Source organism: Hemiscyllium ocellatum, chromosome 23, assembly GCF_020745735.1.
Source record: "Hemiscyllium ocellatum isolate sHemOce1 chromosome 23, sHemOce1.pat.X.cur, whole genome shotgun sequence".
Classification (NCBI taxonomy): Eukaryota; Metazoa; Chordata; class Chondrichthyes; order Orectolobiformes; family Hemiscylliidae; genus Hemiscyllium; species Hemiscyllium ocellatum.
The window spans coordinates 2278224-2296394 of NC_083423.1; the positions used below are offsets into that span (position 1 = coordinate 2278224).

Genomic DNA, 18171 nt, shown 5'->3' on the forward strand with positions numbered 1-18171 from the left:
GACACAACCTAACATTCAATTACTGCTGTGCTACTACAAATCGGATTCTGTTCATTGCAATTGCTCAACAATTTGTGACATTTAACTCATAGAGCCAGAAACTCAGCAAAAATAAAGGGCACAACATGTTTGTGATTCACTGCAATAGTACTTTTCAATGTCGGTCATTGTTGCATTGTTGCCAATATGTTTACACTGTTCAACCTGTAGAATTCACGCTGGAAGCTATAAGACCATCAGATGATCCTCACCTGAAGAGACCCAGATTCAGGTCACACAGCTGTGTGCTATATAAACAGACAGCACTTACACAGAGTATTCAATCTAACTGCTCTGTGTCTAACTGCTCCATAAGGACACCATTCTATGCAACCTACATTAACCATCAAATCTCTCTGCCTCAGCTGTTTATCCAGCTCCCCCTTAAATGCATCAATGTCATTAATCACAGCCACTCCTCGAGATAGTTTTCCACATTCTCACTATTGTGAGGGTGAGGCTACTTTCATTCAAATCCCTATTGAATTACTTGGTAGCTATCTTACTTATTGTCCATTGTTCTGAACTGCACTTCTCTACATTTGTACAGTAAAACCCTTTCATAATCCTACATCAGCCATGATTTAAATTTTCTTTTCTAGAGAAGGGAAGTCACAATGTGCTCAAATTTCAGTTGTGATATCATCCTTGTAAATCTATTTTGTATATTCCCCAGCGGCTTCAGATCCATATTGCATTAATGATAAGCCAACGAAACACATGATCAGAAGTAGGCCATTTAGCCCATCAAGTTTGCTGCACCATTCAATTATATCATGGCTGATCAGATAACCTCCAAATTCACATTCCTACCTTTTCCTCATAATCCTTAATTCCATTAATGATCAAAAATCTAACTTATAACATAGTCTCTATCATTCACTGCAGGAAAGCATTTCACAGATTCATCACCGTCTGACTGAAGAAATTCCTCTTCATCTCTGTCTCTGATTCTGAGATGATACTCTCTGGTCCTGCACTCTCCATAGCGGGAAACTACCTCTCTGCCTCTATCCTGTCAGGCTCTCCATGTTAAAATAAACACACCACTCATTCTTCTGAACTTCAATGGGTAGAGGCTGAACCAATACAACTGCTCCTCTTAAAAAAATACATTGCGCCTTCTTGAACTAACTGAACCTCCCCGCCCTATTCCACACACTGAACCCCCACACCCCATTACACCCACTGAACCCTCACACCCTATTCCACCCACTGAACCCTCACACCCCATTACACCCACTGAACCCCCACACCCCATTACACCCACTGAACCCCCACCCTATTCCACGCACCGAACCCCCACACCCCATTACACCCACTGAACCCCCACGCCCTAATCCACCCACCGAACCCCCACACCCCATTACAACCACTGAACCCCCACGCCCTAATCCACCCACTGAAACCCCACGCCCTAATCCACCCACTGAAACCCCCACACCCAATTCCACCCACTGAACCACTATGCCCTATTCCACCCACTGAACCCCCACGCCCTAATCCACCCACTGAACCTCCATGCCCTATTCCACCCACTAAACCCCGACGCCCTAATCCACCCACTCAACCTCCAAGCCCTATTCCACCCACTGAACCCCCCACACCCCATTCCACCCCCCACACCCCTTTCCAAGCACTGAACCCCCCCACCCTAATCCACCCACTGAACCCCCACGGCCTAATCCACCCACTGAACCCCCCCACCCTAATCCACCCACTGAACACCCCCACCCTAATCCACCCACTGAACCTCCACGCCCTATTCCACCCACTGTACCCCCATGCCCTAATCCACCCACTGAACCCCAATACCCTAATCCACCCACTGAACCCCCCACACCCTAATCCACCCACTGAACCCCCACGCCCTATTCCACCCACTGAACCCCCCACACCCTAATCCACTCACTGAACCCCCACGCCCTGTTCCACCCACTGAACCATCTTTGGACTACCTCCAATGCCATTAAGTCTTTCTTTAGTTAAGGAGGACAAAAATTGTTCATAGTATTCCTACTGACTAGTGTTTTCCTGGCTTGTATTGTTTTAATAAACCCTTCCTATGTTTATTCTCCGTTCCCTTTGAAATGAAGGCCAACATTCTCTTAATGTTTGGTGATTTATGCGTAAGGAACCAAACACCCTCTGTGCTGCAGTCTTTCTCTTTTTAAATAATATTCAGATCATGTATTATTCCTGTTAAAATGCAAAATCTAACATGTTCTGATATTATGCCAGTTTTTATAACTGCTACACTACTTGACTTCCCACCTGTTTTTGTGTTATCTGCAAACTCGGCTAGTGCACATTCACCTCTTTCATCCAAGTCAGAGCATCTATTGTAAATAATTGTGGCACTAAAAGTAATCCCAGTGGCACTCCACTAGTTTCAGGTTAACATCCTGAAAAATGCCCCCTTATCCTAGCTCTCTCTTTTTTATTAATGAGCCAATTCTCTATCCGTGCTAATGTACTTCCTCCAAACTACCTGCTTTATCTCATTCAGTTGCTTAATATGTGGCACCTTATCAAATATCATTTGCTTTTCTTTTATCTATCCTGCTTATTACGTCCTCGAAAAGTTCTATTAAAATTGTCAGGGGTGATTATCCTTTCATGATGCCAAGTTAACTCTGCTTATGTATAGGTAAAAAATGAGGTCTGCAGATGCTGGAGATCACAGTTGAAAATGTGTTGCTGGTTAAAGCTCAGCAGGTCAGGCAGCATCCAAGGAACAGGAAATTTGACGTTTCGGGCATAAGCCCTTCGTCAGGAATGAACTCATTCCTGATGAAGGGCTTATGCCCGAAACGTCGAATTTCCTGTTCCTTGGATGCTGCCTAACCTGCTGTGCTTTAACCAGCAACACATTTTCATCTGCTTATGTATATAATACATTTCTAATTGTTCTGCTATTACATTCTTTATAACAGACTATAACACTAGCTGAAAGACAGATGTTGTTACCTGGCCTATAGTTACCTGTTTTTTGCCTTAAAAATAATTTGACAGATTCAACTTGATTTAATTTAAAAAAACCTGCTAAGCTGTGCCAAGCATGATTCCTGGGGTAAAGGTACTGACCACATTGTCAAGATTTAAAGAGGAGTACCATTTCACCTCATGGACGGTTGATATCATATAGAGTGGGAGAAGACAAATAAAGGAGAGAAACATGAAAACCTTAGTGAGATACTGTTTAAAAATCATCCTCCTTCCCAGGCATATAATCCAAGGTGAAATTATGCTGGCACCAGTGAAGTGTTTAGAAACACCGCAAGACTTGTTTACTCTCAGCAAGAACTTTGGCTGAACCCCAAGATGTGTATACACACAGACCAAAAGGATCCTCAGTTGTAGTGTTTGCCAAAAATAACTCCAGGAAGGAATCCTATTGTAGTGTCTTGATTATGGTTGCAATCTGATTTGAGATCTTCCGATCTGACTCAGTCTGGTGAAAGCTGCCTGGTCTCACTGTGCTGGCTGGGTTGTCCTCACAGAGAGAATTCCCTTTGTTACCAAGAAGGGATTAGAAACTTGGACCCAATGTCTGCTGATGTCAGACACACGTCTCTGGTGGTCTCAATGAACAGGCAAGGCTTTGAAAACTAGAAAGCTGTTACCTCCTCCTCTCTCGGCGGAGCAGGTAACGGCTGTCTGGTGGTGTTCTTTTTAAGTCGCGGGTATAGTCCAGTTTTTGTTTTTTAATGGCTAAAATTTAAAGTTTTTTTTAAGCGCCTAGCGGACCCGGAAGCTGGTGTCGCGCTAGCTTACCTGGGAAGGGTTTTTTTTTCTTATATAAGTGCGCAGGCGAAGAACCCGAGGCACTACAGGGGTAGAGCCTCCCACCCGCCCTCCTCCTCTAACCTAATAATAAGACCCGTTGTGGTAAGCAGGTAAGTGCTGCATTTTGCTTGTTTGTTTCTTTAGATCTAGTTTTTTAAAGTTTACCTTTTAGAGGGATGGCAGCGAAGGCAGTGCAATGTTCCTCTTGCAACATGTATGAGGTGAGGGAAGCCATTAGCGTCCCTGCTGATTACACTTGCAAGAAGTGCACCCATCTCCAGCTCCTCCAAGACCGTGTTAGGGAACTGGAGCAGGAGTTGGATGAACTGCGGATCATTCGGGAGGCAGAGGGGGTCATAGACCAGAGCTTTAGGGAAGTAGTTACTCCGAAAGTTATAGAGGGATGGGTGACAGTGAGGGGGAGTGGGAGGAAGCGGTCATTCCCCTCAAGAACAAGTATACCGTTTTGGATACTTGTGGGGGGGATGATTTACCAGGGGTAAGCAACGAGGTTCAGGCCTCTGGCACGGAGCCTGGTCCCGTTGCTCAGAAGGGAAGGGTGGAGAAAGGTAGAGCGATAGTTATTGGGGACTCAATAGTGAGGGGCACAGATAGGCGGTTTTGCGGGGGTGACAGAGACTCACGATTGGTATGTTGCCTCCCAGGTGCAAGGGTACGTGATGTCTCTGATCGTGTTTTCCGGGTCCTTAAGGGGGAGGGGGAGCAGCCCCAGATCGTGGTCCACGTTGGAACCAACGACATAGGTAGGAAGAGGGATGAGGATGTTAGGCAGGCTTTCAGGGAGCTAGGTTGGAAGCTCAGAGCTAGAACGAACAGAGTTGTTGTCTCTGGTTTGTTACCCGTGCCACATGATAGAGAGTCGAGGAATAGGGAGAGAGAACAGTTAAACGCATGGCTACAGGGATGGTGCAGGAGGGAGGGATTCCGGTTTCTGGACAACTGGGGTTCTTTCTGGGGAAGGTGATTAGATTACTTACAGTGTGGAAACAGGCCCTTCGGCCCAACAAGTCCACACCGACCCGCCGAAGCGCAACCCACCCATACCCCTACCCCTACATATACCCCTTACCTAACACTATGGGCAATTTAGCATGGCCAATTCACCTGACCCGCACATTTTTGGACTGTGGGAGGAAACCGGAGCACCCGGCGGAAACCCACGCAGACACGGGGAGAACGTACAAACTCCACACAGTCAGTCGCCTGAGGTGGGAATTGAACCCAGGTCCCTGGCGCTGTGAGGCAGCAGTGCTAACCACTGTGCCACCGTGCCGCCCTCTATAGAGGTGGGACCTCTATAAACAGGATGGTCTACACCTGAACCTGAGGGGCACCAGTATCCTTGGGGGGAGGTTTGCTAGTGCTCTTTGGGAGGGTTTAAACTAACTCTGCAGGGGCATGGGAACCTGGACTGTAGTTTTAGGGTACAGGACCTTGAGTGTACGGAGGTTAGGAACAAGGCATCGATCTCGAAGGAGGGTGCCTGTAAACAGGAAGGTGGCTTGAAGTGTGTATACTTCAATGCCAGAAGTATAAGAAATAAGGTAGGTGAACTTGCAGCGTGGGTTGGTACCTGGGACTTCGATGTTGTGGCCATTACAGAGACATGGGTATAACAGGGACAGTATTGGCTGTTGCAGGTTCCAGGGTTTAAATGTTTTAGTAGGGGCAGAGGTGTGGGTAAAAGAGGGGGAGGTGTGGCATTGATTAGATTACTTACAGTGTGGAAACAGGCCCTTCGGCCCAACAAGTCCACACCGACCCGCCGAAGCGCAACCCACCGATACCCCTACATATACCCCTTACCTAACACTACGGGCAATTTAGCATGGCCAATTCACCTGACCCGCACATCTTTGGACTGTGGGAGGAAACCGGAGCACCCGGAGGAAACCCACGCAGACACGGGGAGAATGTGCAAACTCCACACAGTCAGTCGCCTGAGGCGGGAATTGAACCCAGGTCCCTGGCGCTGTGAGGCAGCAGTGCTAACCACTGTGCCACCTTGATTGCTTGTCAAGGATAGTATTACAGCGGTGGAAAGGACGATGGAGGAAGACTTGCCATGTGAGGTAGTTTGGGCTGAGGTTAGAAATAGGAAAGGTGAGGTCACCCTGTTAGGAGTTTTCTACAGGCCTCCTAATAGTACGAGAGAAGTAGAGGAAAGTATTGCAAGGATGATTCAGGAGAAGAGTGAAAGTAGCAGGGTGGTTGTTATGGGGGACTTTAACTTCCCAGATATTGACTGGGAAAGCTATTGCTCGAGTTCGTTAGATGGGTCGGTGTTTGTCCAATGTGTGCAGGAGGGTTTCCTGACACAATATGTAGACAGGCCAACAAGAGGTGAGGCTATACTGGATTTGGTTCTAGGTAATGAACCAGGCCAGGTGTTAGACTTGGAGGTAGGTGAGCACTTCGGGGACAGTGACCACAACTCAGTGACTTTTACTTTAGTGATGGAGAGGGATAAGTGTGCACTGCAGGGCAAGAGTTATAGCTGGGGGCAGGGAAATTATGATGTGGTGAGGCATGACTTAGGATGTGTGGATTGGAAAAATAGGCTTCAAGGGAAGAACACAAATGTTATGTGGAGATTGTTCAAGGAACAGCTATTGGGTGTCCTTGATAAGTATGTACCAGTCAGGCAGGGCGTAAAGGGTCTTGTGAGGGAGCCATGGTTTAATAAGGAATTGGAATCCCTTGTGAAAGGGAAGAGGGCAGCCTATGTAATGATGAGGCATGAAGGTTCAGTTGGGGCAATTGAGAGTTATAAGGTAGCCAGGAAGGATCTAAAGAGAGAGCTAAGAGCAGCGAGAAGGGGACATGAAAAGTCCTTAGCTGGTAGGATTAGGGAAAACCCAAAACCTTTCTTATAGGTATGTCAGGAATAAAAGGATGACTAGGGTCGGTATCGGTCCAGTCAAGGATAGTAGTGGGAAGTTATGCGTGGAGGCGGAGGAGATTGGAGAGACAATAAATCAATACTTTTCGTCAGTATTCACTCAGGAACAGGACACTGTTGCTGATGTGAATATTGAGTCACAAGTGATTAGAATGGATGACCTTGAGGTATGTAGGGAAGAGGTCTGGGGAATACTGGAAAGGATGAAAATAGATAAGTCTCCTGGGCCTGATGGCATTTATCCTAGGATCCTCTGGGAAGCTAGGGAGGAGATAGCAGAGCCATTGGCCTTGATTTTTATGTCGTCGTTGTCTACGGGAATAGTGCCAGAAGACTGGAGGATAGCGAATGTGGTCCCCTTGTTCAAGAAGGGGAGTAGGGATAGCCCGAGTAACTATAGGCCAGTGAGTCTCACTTCTGTTGTGGGCAAAGTCTTAGAGAGAATTGTAAGGGATAGGATTTATGAACATCTGGATAGGAATAATGTGATCAAGGATAGTCAGCATGGTTTGTGAAGGGCAAGTCGTGCCTCACAAACCTTATTGAGTTCTTTGAGAAGGTGACCAAGGAAGTGGATGAGGGTAAAACAGTAAATGTGGTTTATATGGATTATAGCAAGGCGTTCGATAAGGTACCCCATGGTAGGCTAATGCAAAAACTACGGAGGTATGGCATTGAGGGTACATTAGAGGTTTGGATTAGGAATTGGCTGGCTGGAAGGAGACAGAGGGTAGTAGTTGATGGTATAGGTTCATCTTGGAGTGCAGTTACTAGCGGTGTTCCACAAGGATCTGTTTTGGGACCATTGCTGTTTGTCATTTTTATAAATGACCTAGAGGAGGGGCTTGAAAGCTGGGTGAGCAAGTTTGCGGATGACAGGAAAGTCGGTGGAGTTGTGGACAGCGAAGAAGGATGTGGCAGGTTCCAGCGGGATATAGATAAGTTGCAGAGCTGGGTAGAAAGGTGGCAAATGGAGTTCAATGTAGCTAAGTGTGAAGTCATTCACTTTGGTAGGAGTAACAAGAAGATGGATTACTGGGCTAATGGTAGGCTACTTGGTAGTGTGGATGAGCAGAGGGATCTTGGTGTCCATGTACACAGATCTCTGAAAGTTGCCACCCAGGTAAATAGTTCTGTGAGGAAGGCATATGGTGTACTGGGCTTTATTGGTAGAGGAATTGAGTTCCGGAGTCCTGAGGTCATATTGCAGTTGTATAAGACTCTGGTGCGGCCTCATCTGGAGTATTGTGTGCAGTTTTGGTCACCATACTATAGGAAGGACGTGGAGGCATTGGAACGAGTGCAGAGGAGGTTTACCAGGATGTTGCCTGGCATGGTAGGAAGATCTTATGAGGAAAGGCTGAGGCACTTGGGGCTGTTCTCATTGGAGAAAAGAAGGTTTAGGGGAGATTTGATAGAGGTGTACAAGATGATTAGGGGTTTAAATAGGGTTGACAGTGAGAACCTTTTTCCGCTAATGGAGTCAGCTGTTACTAGGGGACTCAGCTTTAAATTAAGGGGTGGTAGGTATAGGACAGATGTTAGGGGTAGATTCTTTACTCAGCGGGTTGAGAGTTCATGGAATGCCCTGCCAGTAGCAGTGGTGGACTCTCCCTCTTTATGGACGTTTAAGCGGGCATTGGATAAGCATATGGAGGTTATTGGGCTAGTGTAGGTTAGGTAGGCTTTGGTCGGCGCAACATCGAGGGCCGAAGGGCCTGTACTGCGCTGTATTTTTCTATGGTCTATGTTCTATGTTCTAGAACAAGAGAAATTCAAGCCAGCTTTATAGCAACAACTTGGCTCCAAGTCTGGCAAAAACTAAACAAAGTACAAATCCACTGGCTGCAGTGTCTAGGTTCTGACATTAGGTGTCAGTAATATGCTTTCAACAATGTGATATAATTGCACAAGTAACAAAGTCTACTGTTTCCAACCTGGGTCCTTCAGAACTGTCCACCGAAATGTAGAAAACACAAACAACTGGCCTACTTATCTAGCCTCATATCATTAAGGTGTTTATATATCGTGATTTACCCATGAGAAGCGACATAATCTAGGAATGAAAGAGCCACTCAGAAAGGATCATACACATCGTGCATAATTTGAACTTCCCCAGATTCTTTAATCCAAAGCATTTTAGATTTGCTTTATTTCAAGAGTTTTAAACCTACATGAGTCTTATTTAGAAATTTGTCTAATTTGTGGATGACCAATAAATGTTAATCTTTCCAGCTCCCTTGGAAGCAGGACTTCTTCCTCTCCATTCTTGTCAGTTGGACTGAAATCTTTGGGCAGAACCCAATCTCTCACACAGCTCAGTAAGAGGGGATGGCATGTAAAAAAAGTCGAGGATTATCAGCAATAGGCCATTCATCACTTTATGGAGGAGAAAGTGAGGACTACAGATGTTGGAGATCAGAGTTTAAAAATGTGTTGCTGGAAAAGCACAGCAGGCCAGGCAGCCTCAGAAGAAGGGCTTATGCCCGAAACGTTGATTCTCCTGTTCCTTTGATGCTGCCTAACCTGCTGCGCTTTTCCAGCAACACATTTTTAAGCATTCATCACTTCATGCCTCTGTGGCACACCCTGCACTATCACACAGACAGAATGCTAAAGATGACTGAATGGCAACCCTGGGCTCATTGCCTTGTACATGTTCCACACCAGTGGTTCATGGTCACCTGTTCTAAACCCTCATTTATTGGCCATCTGGTTAGAAAATATTTGTTTGAGTAGGCAATGTTGATGGTGGTTGACTGTTTTTAAACTCAAAGTTTGGGAGAAGATTTGTAGCTCGGGTGCTCGTTGTTGTGGGTTTGTTCGCCGAGCTGGGAATTTGTGTTGCAAACGTTTCGTCCCCTATTTTTAAACTCTTTTACATTGAGATGAACTTAACGACTTTTCAAAAAGCTGGAACAGGCGTGATTGGCCAAACATAGTCATAGAGATCTACAGCACGGAAACAGACCCTTCGATCCAACTCATCCATGCTGACCAGATATCCGAAACTAATCTCGTCCCACTTGCCAGCACTTGGCCCATAACATGTTTAGACTTCAAGAGCCAGTTGGTTCAGGATAGAACTAAAGCCAAAACTTAGAGTTTTACCAGTGTTTATTGACAGATTTATGTATTATAAATATGCGCCTCCTACCTCAACAACTACAGTTCAGTCTCCATCTGCTTTGGGGGCAGAAGTCAATCTGCAATTAAGGTCCTCCAACTGAGTGCAATGAATCCACAACCACCAGAATGGCCTCATTTTTGGATTGTATAAATTTGAGCTCCAAAGTGTGCAGGGACAGTAAATAAGGGAACAAGTAATAAAACTAACATCCATCCAACAAGCACATTGGCTTGAAAAACCATGGTCAATGTCTCATGCTTGTTCATTACGTCTTCTAAAACAAAAGATTAATTTTCCCAAACGCAGCTCCGAAAAATCCCAAACATAGCTCCTACATTAAGCAGTATCCATTATGTTTTAATAAAACCAAGAGCTGTGTATGCTGCAGATCTGAAACGAAAAGAGAAATTGCTGGAGAAATTCAGCATATCTGGCAACATCTGTGGAGAGAAAGCAGAGTTAACATTTCGAGTTTAGTGAATCTCCATCAGAACTCTTCTTCAGAATCTTCTGGAGCAGAATCATTGGACCTGAATGTTAACTGTGCTTTCTCTCCAATAGATATTGCCAGGCCTGCTGAGTTTCTCCAGCAATTTCTGTTTTTGAGCCAATGTGGTATGGGTATCTCATAATGGCAAGTGTTAGACTGTCAGCCATAATGCAGTTTCACTTGTGTGTTTTTGGTTGTAATTATAGATTTTGTAGATACATTGTCAGATTTCAGTTCTGAATGTTCAAGGTGCCACTTGCATCTACTGTTGTCCATTTTTGGAAATAGAATTTCTCTCTCCTGCCCTCCACCTGTCAGTAAGGTTCATTGCAATGAGGGTCCAGTAGCATCGTGGTTGTAGTACTGAATAAGAAATAACGTTTCAGAGCATAGCTCATGGGTCACAACAAATATGTATCCCAGTAAGAAAGAAGGATTCTTGGAAGGGATAAGTCAACCATGGTTAATCCAGAAAGTCCAGGGTAGCATCAGCTGAAGGAAAAAACATACAATGCAGCAATTCTTAGTCAGAAACCAGAGGATTAGGAATTTTTTTTAAATAACAAAAGATGACTAAGAAAAGAATAGAGGAAAAAGATTAACTTTAAATGCAAACTTGCAAAAGGTGGACAGGACGAGCTTCTTTAAATATATTAATAAGAAGCGCAATGCCAAAGTGAACATAGTCCCCTTAGAGAATAAACCTGGGGAAACAATAAAGGGCAAAGCAGGAAATTGTAGAGAGTTAAATACACACTTTGCATTAGTCTTCATGGCAGAGCACAAAAGGAGGAGAACATATAAATACCACAGCTGTCACTAACAAAGTGTAAGGAAATATCATGGAGCTGCACGGTGGCACAGTGGTTAGCATTGCTGCCTCACAGCGCCAGAGATCCAGGTTCAATTCCCGCCTCAGGCGACTCACTGTGTGGAGTTTGCACATTCTCCCCATGTGTGCGTGGGTTTCCTCCAGGTGCTTCGGTTTCCTCCCACAGTCCAAAAATGTGCAGGTTAGGTGAATTGGCCGTAGTGTTAGGTGTAGGGGAATGGGCCTGGGTGGGTTGCGTTTCGGCGAGTCAGTATGGACTTGTTGGGCCGAAGGGCCTGTTTCCACACAGTAAGTAATCTAATTTAAAGACCAATAAGTCCACTGGATGCTAACAGAGGTAGCTACAGAGTTAGTGGATGCACTGGTAGTGATGTTCCAGAAATCTTTAGTGGTTGGAATGGTCTCAGAGTATTGGAATATTGTCAATGTAGCACTTTTATTTAGAAAGGGAAGGAGAAAAGGACAGGTGACTATAGGCCAGTTAACATAGCATCTGCGATTAGGAAACATTAGAGTTCATAATATGATAGTGCATACTGCACATGGATTCATGAAGGAGAAATCAGGCCGAACCAATTTATTAGGATTGTTTGAGGAGGTGAGAAACAGGATAAAGGTGGAACAGTTGATGTAAGATTTTTCAATTATGTTTGATAAGAAGCCACGTATTAAGCTAATTAACAAGTGTACATGGGGTTGGAAGTAATATATCAGTCTGGATAGAGAATTAGCTGCAGTATTGCAAGTAGACAGTTGAGCCAAGAGGGACATTTTCAAGATTATAATGTGTAACTAGCAGAGTGTCAGAAAGGGATCCATGCTGGGGCCACAATATATATCAATGACTTGGACAAGGAAAGCAAAAATATAATTGCCAAATAGGCAGACAGCACAAAATTAACTGGGAAGGCAAGTGGTGAGGCTGATACAAAGAGGGATGCAGAGGGATTTCAACAGGTGGGCAAAAACTTGGCAGATGAATGGGGAAAATATGAGGGCCTGGAATTTGGCAGGAAGATGAGAGGAGCTGATTATTACTTAGATGGAGAAAGTCTTCAGAAAACTGCAGCAGAGGGATTTGAGAGTCCTTGTCCATGATATTAAAAAGCTAGCATCTGGGCTCAGCGCGTGATAGTAAAGGCTCATGGAATGTTGACTTTTACTGCAAGGGAATGGAATATAAAAACAGGGTGGTGTTGTTAAAACTGTAAAAGGCACGAGTCAGACTACAGTTCCTTCTCAAAAGAAAGATATACTGACATTGGATAGAATTCAGTTCATTACATTGATACCAGGTATGGCAGGGGGACTGTCTTAGGAAGAAAGGTTGAGCGGGTTGGGCCAACTGGAGTTTAGAGGAATGAGAGACAACCTAATTAAAACACAGAAGAATCTTAGGGAACTTGAGAGTGTAGATTCAGAAAGGTTACTTCCCCCTGTGGAAGATTATAGGACATCATCTCAGAATGAGAGGAGACACCAGGAGCCAATTTATAACAAAGTTGGGAAGGTATTTCTTCTCAATCCAATTTCTAGTTGCTGTGATTAAAAACAAAAATAACTAAGCATCAAAATTATGTCAAAATTATAACAAAAGATAAATATGTTAACCACAGATTTTGAAACTTCAGGCAAACCTTTGTAAACTTGATATTAACACAGTTTTAATGGGAGTAAAATGGGCTCTGAACTCTATTGTCCTTGATTAAAATTCCTCACATGCTAAATTACAACCATAGTACAAAGATCATTGATATTGTGGCAGAATTAGATTTTCCCAGAACATTCAATCCTCTATTAGGATCTTTGTAATAAAAGTATAAAAGGGCTAGACAGTGTCAAATTCCTGCCCATTGCACATTATGGATACAGGATAACTTCGTGCAGAAAACTATGCGCTTCCATCAAACCGACAGCAGATATAGGATCCAGAAACTAATTTTAAACTGTAAATGATACAAACTACCTCAATAGTCTGGCCAGAAAAAATGTAACTTTTGTTTTGCAAGTTTTATTGTGTGGGCTATTCATTGATGGCTCCCATTTCAGTTACTTACTCCTTTCATACCTGCAGATTCCCTCATCATGTCATTATGTTCAGTTGGGTTTGAACTATCGTAATGTTACTTACTGACGAGTTTCCTGATTTGTAAAGAAAATTTCTTCATTAAATTTAATTGTCAAATAAACATGGTTTCAAAGTAAGCCGTCATGATAGTGCAAACAGAAATGGATGTGAACCCTCATTTCAAAAACCTTTGGTAAAAATCCACTTCGAGAAATGTTTAAAGCAAATGTTATCTAACAAAGAGCAAGTTGAATAATTCATTAAACTAACCATATCAGTTCTCGCTCATTCATCAGGGCCAAGGTCCAGGCACTTCAAATATCAACTGAGAAGCCAGCCGTTTCAGTTAGTTAGAATCACAAGAACTTTAAATTAATCTCTGAACATCAGCTTTCAGTATCCCTAATGAATTAAATTTGTCTTATGAACAGGGCATGGAGCTCTGATAGAATTCTGCCAACAGATGAATATAAACAGGGGAGAGGTCCTGATGCTATCCTGGAAAATAAATATTTGTTTGGAGTTTGTTGCAGTCATTTTACACTCTAAATATTCTCAATCTTCTCAACATACAAATGTACAAATTAGGAGCAGGAGGAGACCACTGGGAGATCCCTCAACAGTTATGGTTTGCAAAATGATAAAAGACTATGATCATAGGAGACTTGTTTTCAGAATAGTAGTTGCTAAGGATTTAAATGTATCTTTAAGGAAATCACATCATCAACTTATAAAATGTAGGAAAATTACCAAATCTCAGAATTGTTCTGGTGTAGCAGGAGACTGTTTGTCTGGCTTCTGAATGACCAGCGTAACTTCGAGCCATTTTCCTGCCTTTTCCCTATAACACATTGTTTCTATTTAAATAATCATCTAATATCCTCTTGAATGTCTCAATTGAACCTGTCTCCATCACATTTCCAGGCAGTGTTCCACACCCTAACTACTCACTGAGGGAAATGCTTTTTATCACCTCACATTTCCTTGTTTCCTTATATCAGTGTCTTCTAGTTCTCAATCCTTTTGATAGGGAACAGTTTCTCTAGACGTCCTCCAAATGTTTACCATCACTTCCAAGGCAAAATTATTCCAGTACATAAACTACAACCTCTACCATCGGGGAGAAGGTACAGAAGCCTGAACACACACTGTTTTGTAACAGTTTCTATCCTACTGTACCTGTATTTTTGTTTTTGCTGCTGTTTACCCATTATTTACTTATCTATGCTATTTACCTCTGTCATCTGCCTGTATTGATCACAAGGCAAAGCTTTTCACTGTGCCTTGGTACACGTGACAATAAATTCAATTCAAACCTCAGAAATAGATTGCTGTCAAATTATGTAGATTTCCCACTTATATGTTGCACTGTAATTCTTCCTTCAATCAAGAAATAATAGGTCCTTGACCCTACTGATTCCATGAGAAAGAAGGTATTGTGGGATCAGGTGCTGGGAACTGAGGTGGGCCAAGTGGATTAAGTGTGTAGGGGGGACCGTTTGGGTAAGAGTGATTATAATTTCAGAGGTTTGGATTAGAATCATAGAGTCATAGAGTTGTACAGCATGAAAACAGACCCTTTAGTCCAACTCATCCATGACGACCAGATATCCTAAATTAATCCAGTCCTATTTGCCAGCACTTGGCCCATATCCCTCTAACCCCTTCAAATGCCCATTTGGATGCCTTTTAAATGTTGTAATTGTACCAGTCTCCACTACTTCCTCTAGTGGCTCACTCCATCCACCCACCACCCTCTGCATGAAAAAGCTGCCCCATATTACTCTTTTAAATCTTTCTCCTTTTTAACTTAAATCTATCCCCTGTAGTTCTGAACTTCCCTACCTTAGGTAAAAAGACCTTTGTTTTTCGCCCAATCCATGCCCCTCATGATTTTATAAACCTCTATAAGGCCACCCCTTAGCCCCTGACACCGCAAGGAAAACAGCCCCAGCCTGTTCAGCATCTCCCTATAGCTCAAGCCCTCCATCCTTGGCAACATCCTTGTAAACATTTTCTACACTCTTTAAAGTTTCACAACATCTTTCATTTATCAGGGAGACCAGAATTAAATGCAGTTTTCCAAAAGTGGCTAATCAATGAGCTATACAGTTGTGACATGACATCTCAACTCCTATACTCAATGCGCTGACCAATCAAGGAAAGTATACCAAATGCCTCCTCTTTATCACCCTGTCTCCCTGTGATTCCACATTCAAGAAACAATGAACCTGCACCCCAATGTCTCTTTGCTTGGCAACATTCCCCAGGACCTGACCATTAAGTATATTAGTCCTGCCCTGATTTGCCTTCCCAAAATGTGGGAACTCACTTTTGTCTAAATTAATCTCCATCTGCCACTCTTCTGCCCATTGGCCTATCTGATCAAAATCTCTTTGTAAGCTTGATAACCTTCCTCACTGTCCATTATACCATCTATTTTGGTCGCACTTGAAACCTTACTGAATATTCTTCCAATATTCACATTCAAATTGTTTATATAAATGACAAAAAATGATGGATCCAGCGCCGATCCCTGCGGCACACCGTTGGTCACACACTCAAGTGAGGAACAATTTCAGGACGAACTTCTGAACTGGAAGAGGATGAATTGCAATGGGATGGAAAGCCAGGATAAAATGGTACCAAAGACTGAGAGGAGAAGCTAAAATGGAAAAATGGATGATCTTTAAGAAAGTGATACTTGAGTTATAGCTTGACACATTCCATCATGTGTGTGAAAGATGATGGTGCCAAAATTAGGGCACTTTGGATGACTAGGAAGCTAGAGTTTATGAAGAAACATAAAATCAGCAGGATGCTTCTCAGGTGAATTTTTCAAGTAAAAACTATAATTGGGAGGAAAGATGAAGTTAGCAGGACTTTGGGAAAGTAGTTATTAACTAATATGAGGTCACGAGATTCATAAATACGGGCCTGGATTACAAAGATTGGGAGGTTATATTGAATCGAGGTACATCCTGATTGGTATATTGCACCCAGTTCCAGTAACCACACTTTAGGAAACATATGAAGGCCAGTGGGAGAATACAGAGAAGGTTTACCAGGATGGTTCTAGAGTTGGAAGGGCATTTAGTAGCAAACTTAGGTTGGAAAGGCTGGGGCCACTATCCTTGCAGGAGATGTGATTGGGGAACATCATATAGATATGTGCAAGATCATGACATGTTGAAGTAAGCTAGGCAAGGAGAATCTCTTCCAAGTAGCTGATTTTACAAGGACCAGAGGACACAGATTTCAAATTTTGAGCAAAGTATGCAGGGAAAGTGTGAGTAAGAACATTTTTTAACAGCGAATGGTAAAGGCCTGGATTGTTTTGCCCTTGAGGCTGGTGGTTGTTGAAAGAATCAATGATTTCCAGAGGTAACTGGATGAGACATGTGCAAAATAAAGTTACAGGCTGATGAGGATTGGGCAGCAGAGTGGAACTGTCTGGATATATCCAAGGGATCGAGGATGACCTTGAGGGCCAAACAGACTCCTTCTGAATTGTAACTTACTCCATGTCACTACACCATTCACTTCACTGCAAAAGAAATATTTGTGCTGTTCATGGCCGTTTATGTTCAGATAAGTTTTACAGTGAACTATATAAAGTGGTCACTGTTGAAAAGTAGGATTTGAAGCAGCCAATTTACATACAGCAAGTTCCCACAAGCAGTAGTGTGATCACGTCATATAAACACAGGAACATAGAGAAGGGGTACAGGAGTAGGCCATTCGGCCCTTCAAGCCTGTGCCACCATTCAATATGATAATGGATGATCATGCAATCCCATTCCCACTTTCTCACCATACCCCTTGGTCCTTTTAGACCCAAGGACTTTGTCCAGCTTCCTCTTGAACATACCTAGTGAACTGACCGCAGGAGTTCAGGTTTAAAACATTTAAAAGCTTTGTTGATGCAAAATGCTGTGCGGATATGCAGCAGTGACTGACTCAAGTGTGCCAACCGAACAAGTGTGCCAACCGAACAAGTGTGCCAACCGAACAAGTGTGCCAAAGTAGAACCTCCAACGTACTAGCATTCATGATGGTTCAGTACCTATTTGATATGATGTCTGTGATAAATGGGAATGATCTCGAGCGTAGCCCAAGGAAATCGATATTTTGTTTTTGGAATCGTAAAGAAATAAAATTAATTTAAATTCAGGCAAATAACCCGAATGCTGTTCTCTGACCTTTCTGATGTTTTTGTTCAGATCATCCAAGTTGAGTAAGAAGATGTGGTCCTTGGCTCCCACTAACAGTCTCCCTCGCTCCTCATCAAGCAACAGGGTCTGAAAATCTAAGCCTTCTGCCGAGCCGAGGAATGGGATGCAGCTGTTGGAGACCAGCAAATCTGTGAGAAAAGAACAAGAACGCTTACGTTATTGAAAATATTTCCAAACCTCTCCTTTGTTTCTTTGAAATGTACAGCAGCACAACATGATCACAGCTGGTAGGGCTGCCGAGGTTTCATTTTTAGCAGCTCCTTATTTGCAAATCTGAACAGATATGTTTTTTTCTGACAAGAATGAGAGCTATTACAATCAGAAATTGTCACCCATTGTCCAATTTGAAAATACTCAATCCTATCGTTGGTGTCTCATTGGAAAAAAGACATTCACCTGTTGGCGGTTAGTTTTGTGAGCCAGCGTTTCTTGCCCAGAGGGCAGTTAAGAATCAATCACTTTGCTGTGAATCTGGAATCACATGTGGGCTACAGCAGGTAAGGATGGCAGTTTCCTTCCCTAAAGGAAATTAGTGAGCCAGATTTTCCCCCTCCCTCCTGACAATGATTTCACTGTCATCATTAGAGTCTGACTTACAGACATGTATTGAGTGCCAATTCCACCATCAGCAGAATTCAAACTCCACCCTCAGAGCATTGCCTCAG

At 43.3% G+C, this 18171-nt stretch overlaps 1 protein-coding gene across 4 annotated transcripts in view; it reads right to left on the reverse strand.

Annotated features, from left to right (window-relative positions):
- Positions 1-18171, reverse strand: part of sema3d (sema domain, immunoglobulin domain (Ig), short basic domain, secreted, (semaphorin) 3D) — a 356167-nt gene that overhangs the window by 189970 nt on the left and 148026 nt on the right. For all 4 annotated transcript variants that reach the window (XM_060842587.1, XM_060842584.1, XM_060842586.1 and 1 more), the window contains exon 3: positions 17474-17634. In XM_060842587.1, the coding sequence (XP_060698570.1) occupies positions 17474-17634 (161 nt within the window). The remainder of the gene's footprint in view (positions 1-17473; positions 17635-18171) is intronic.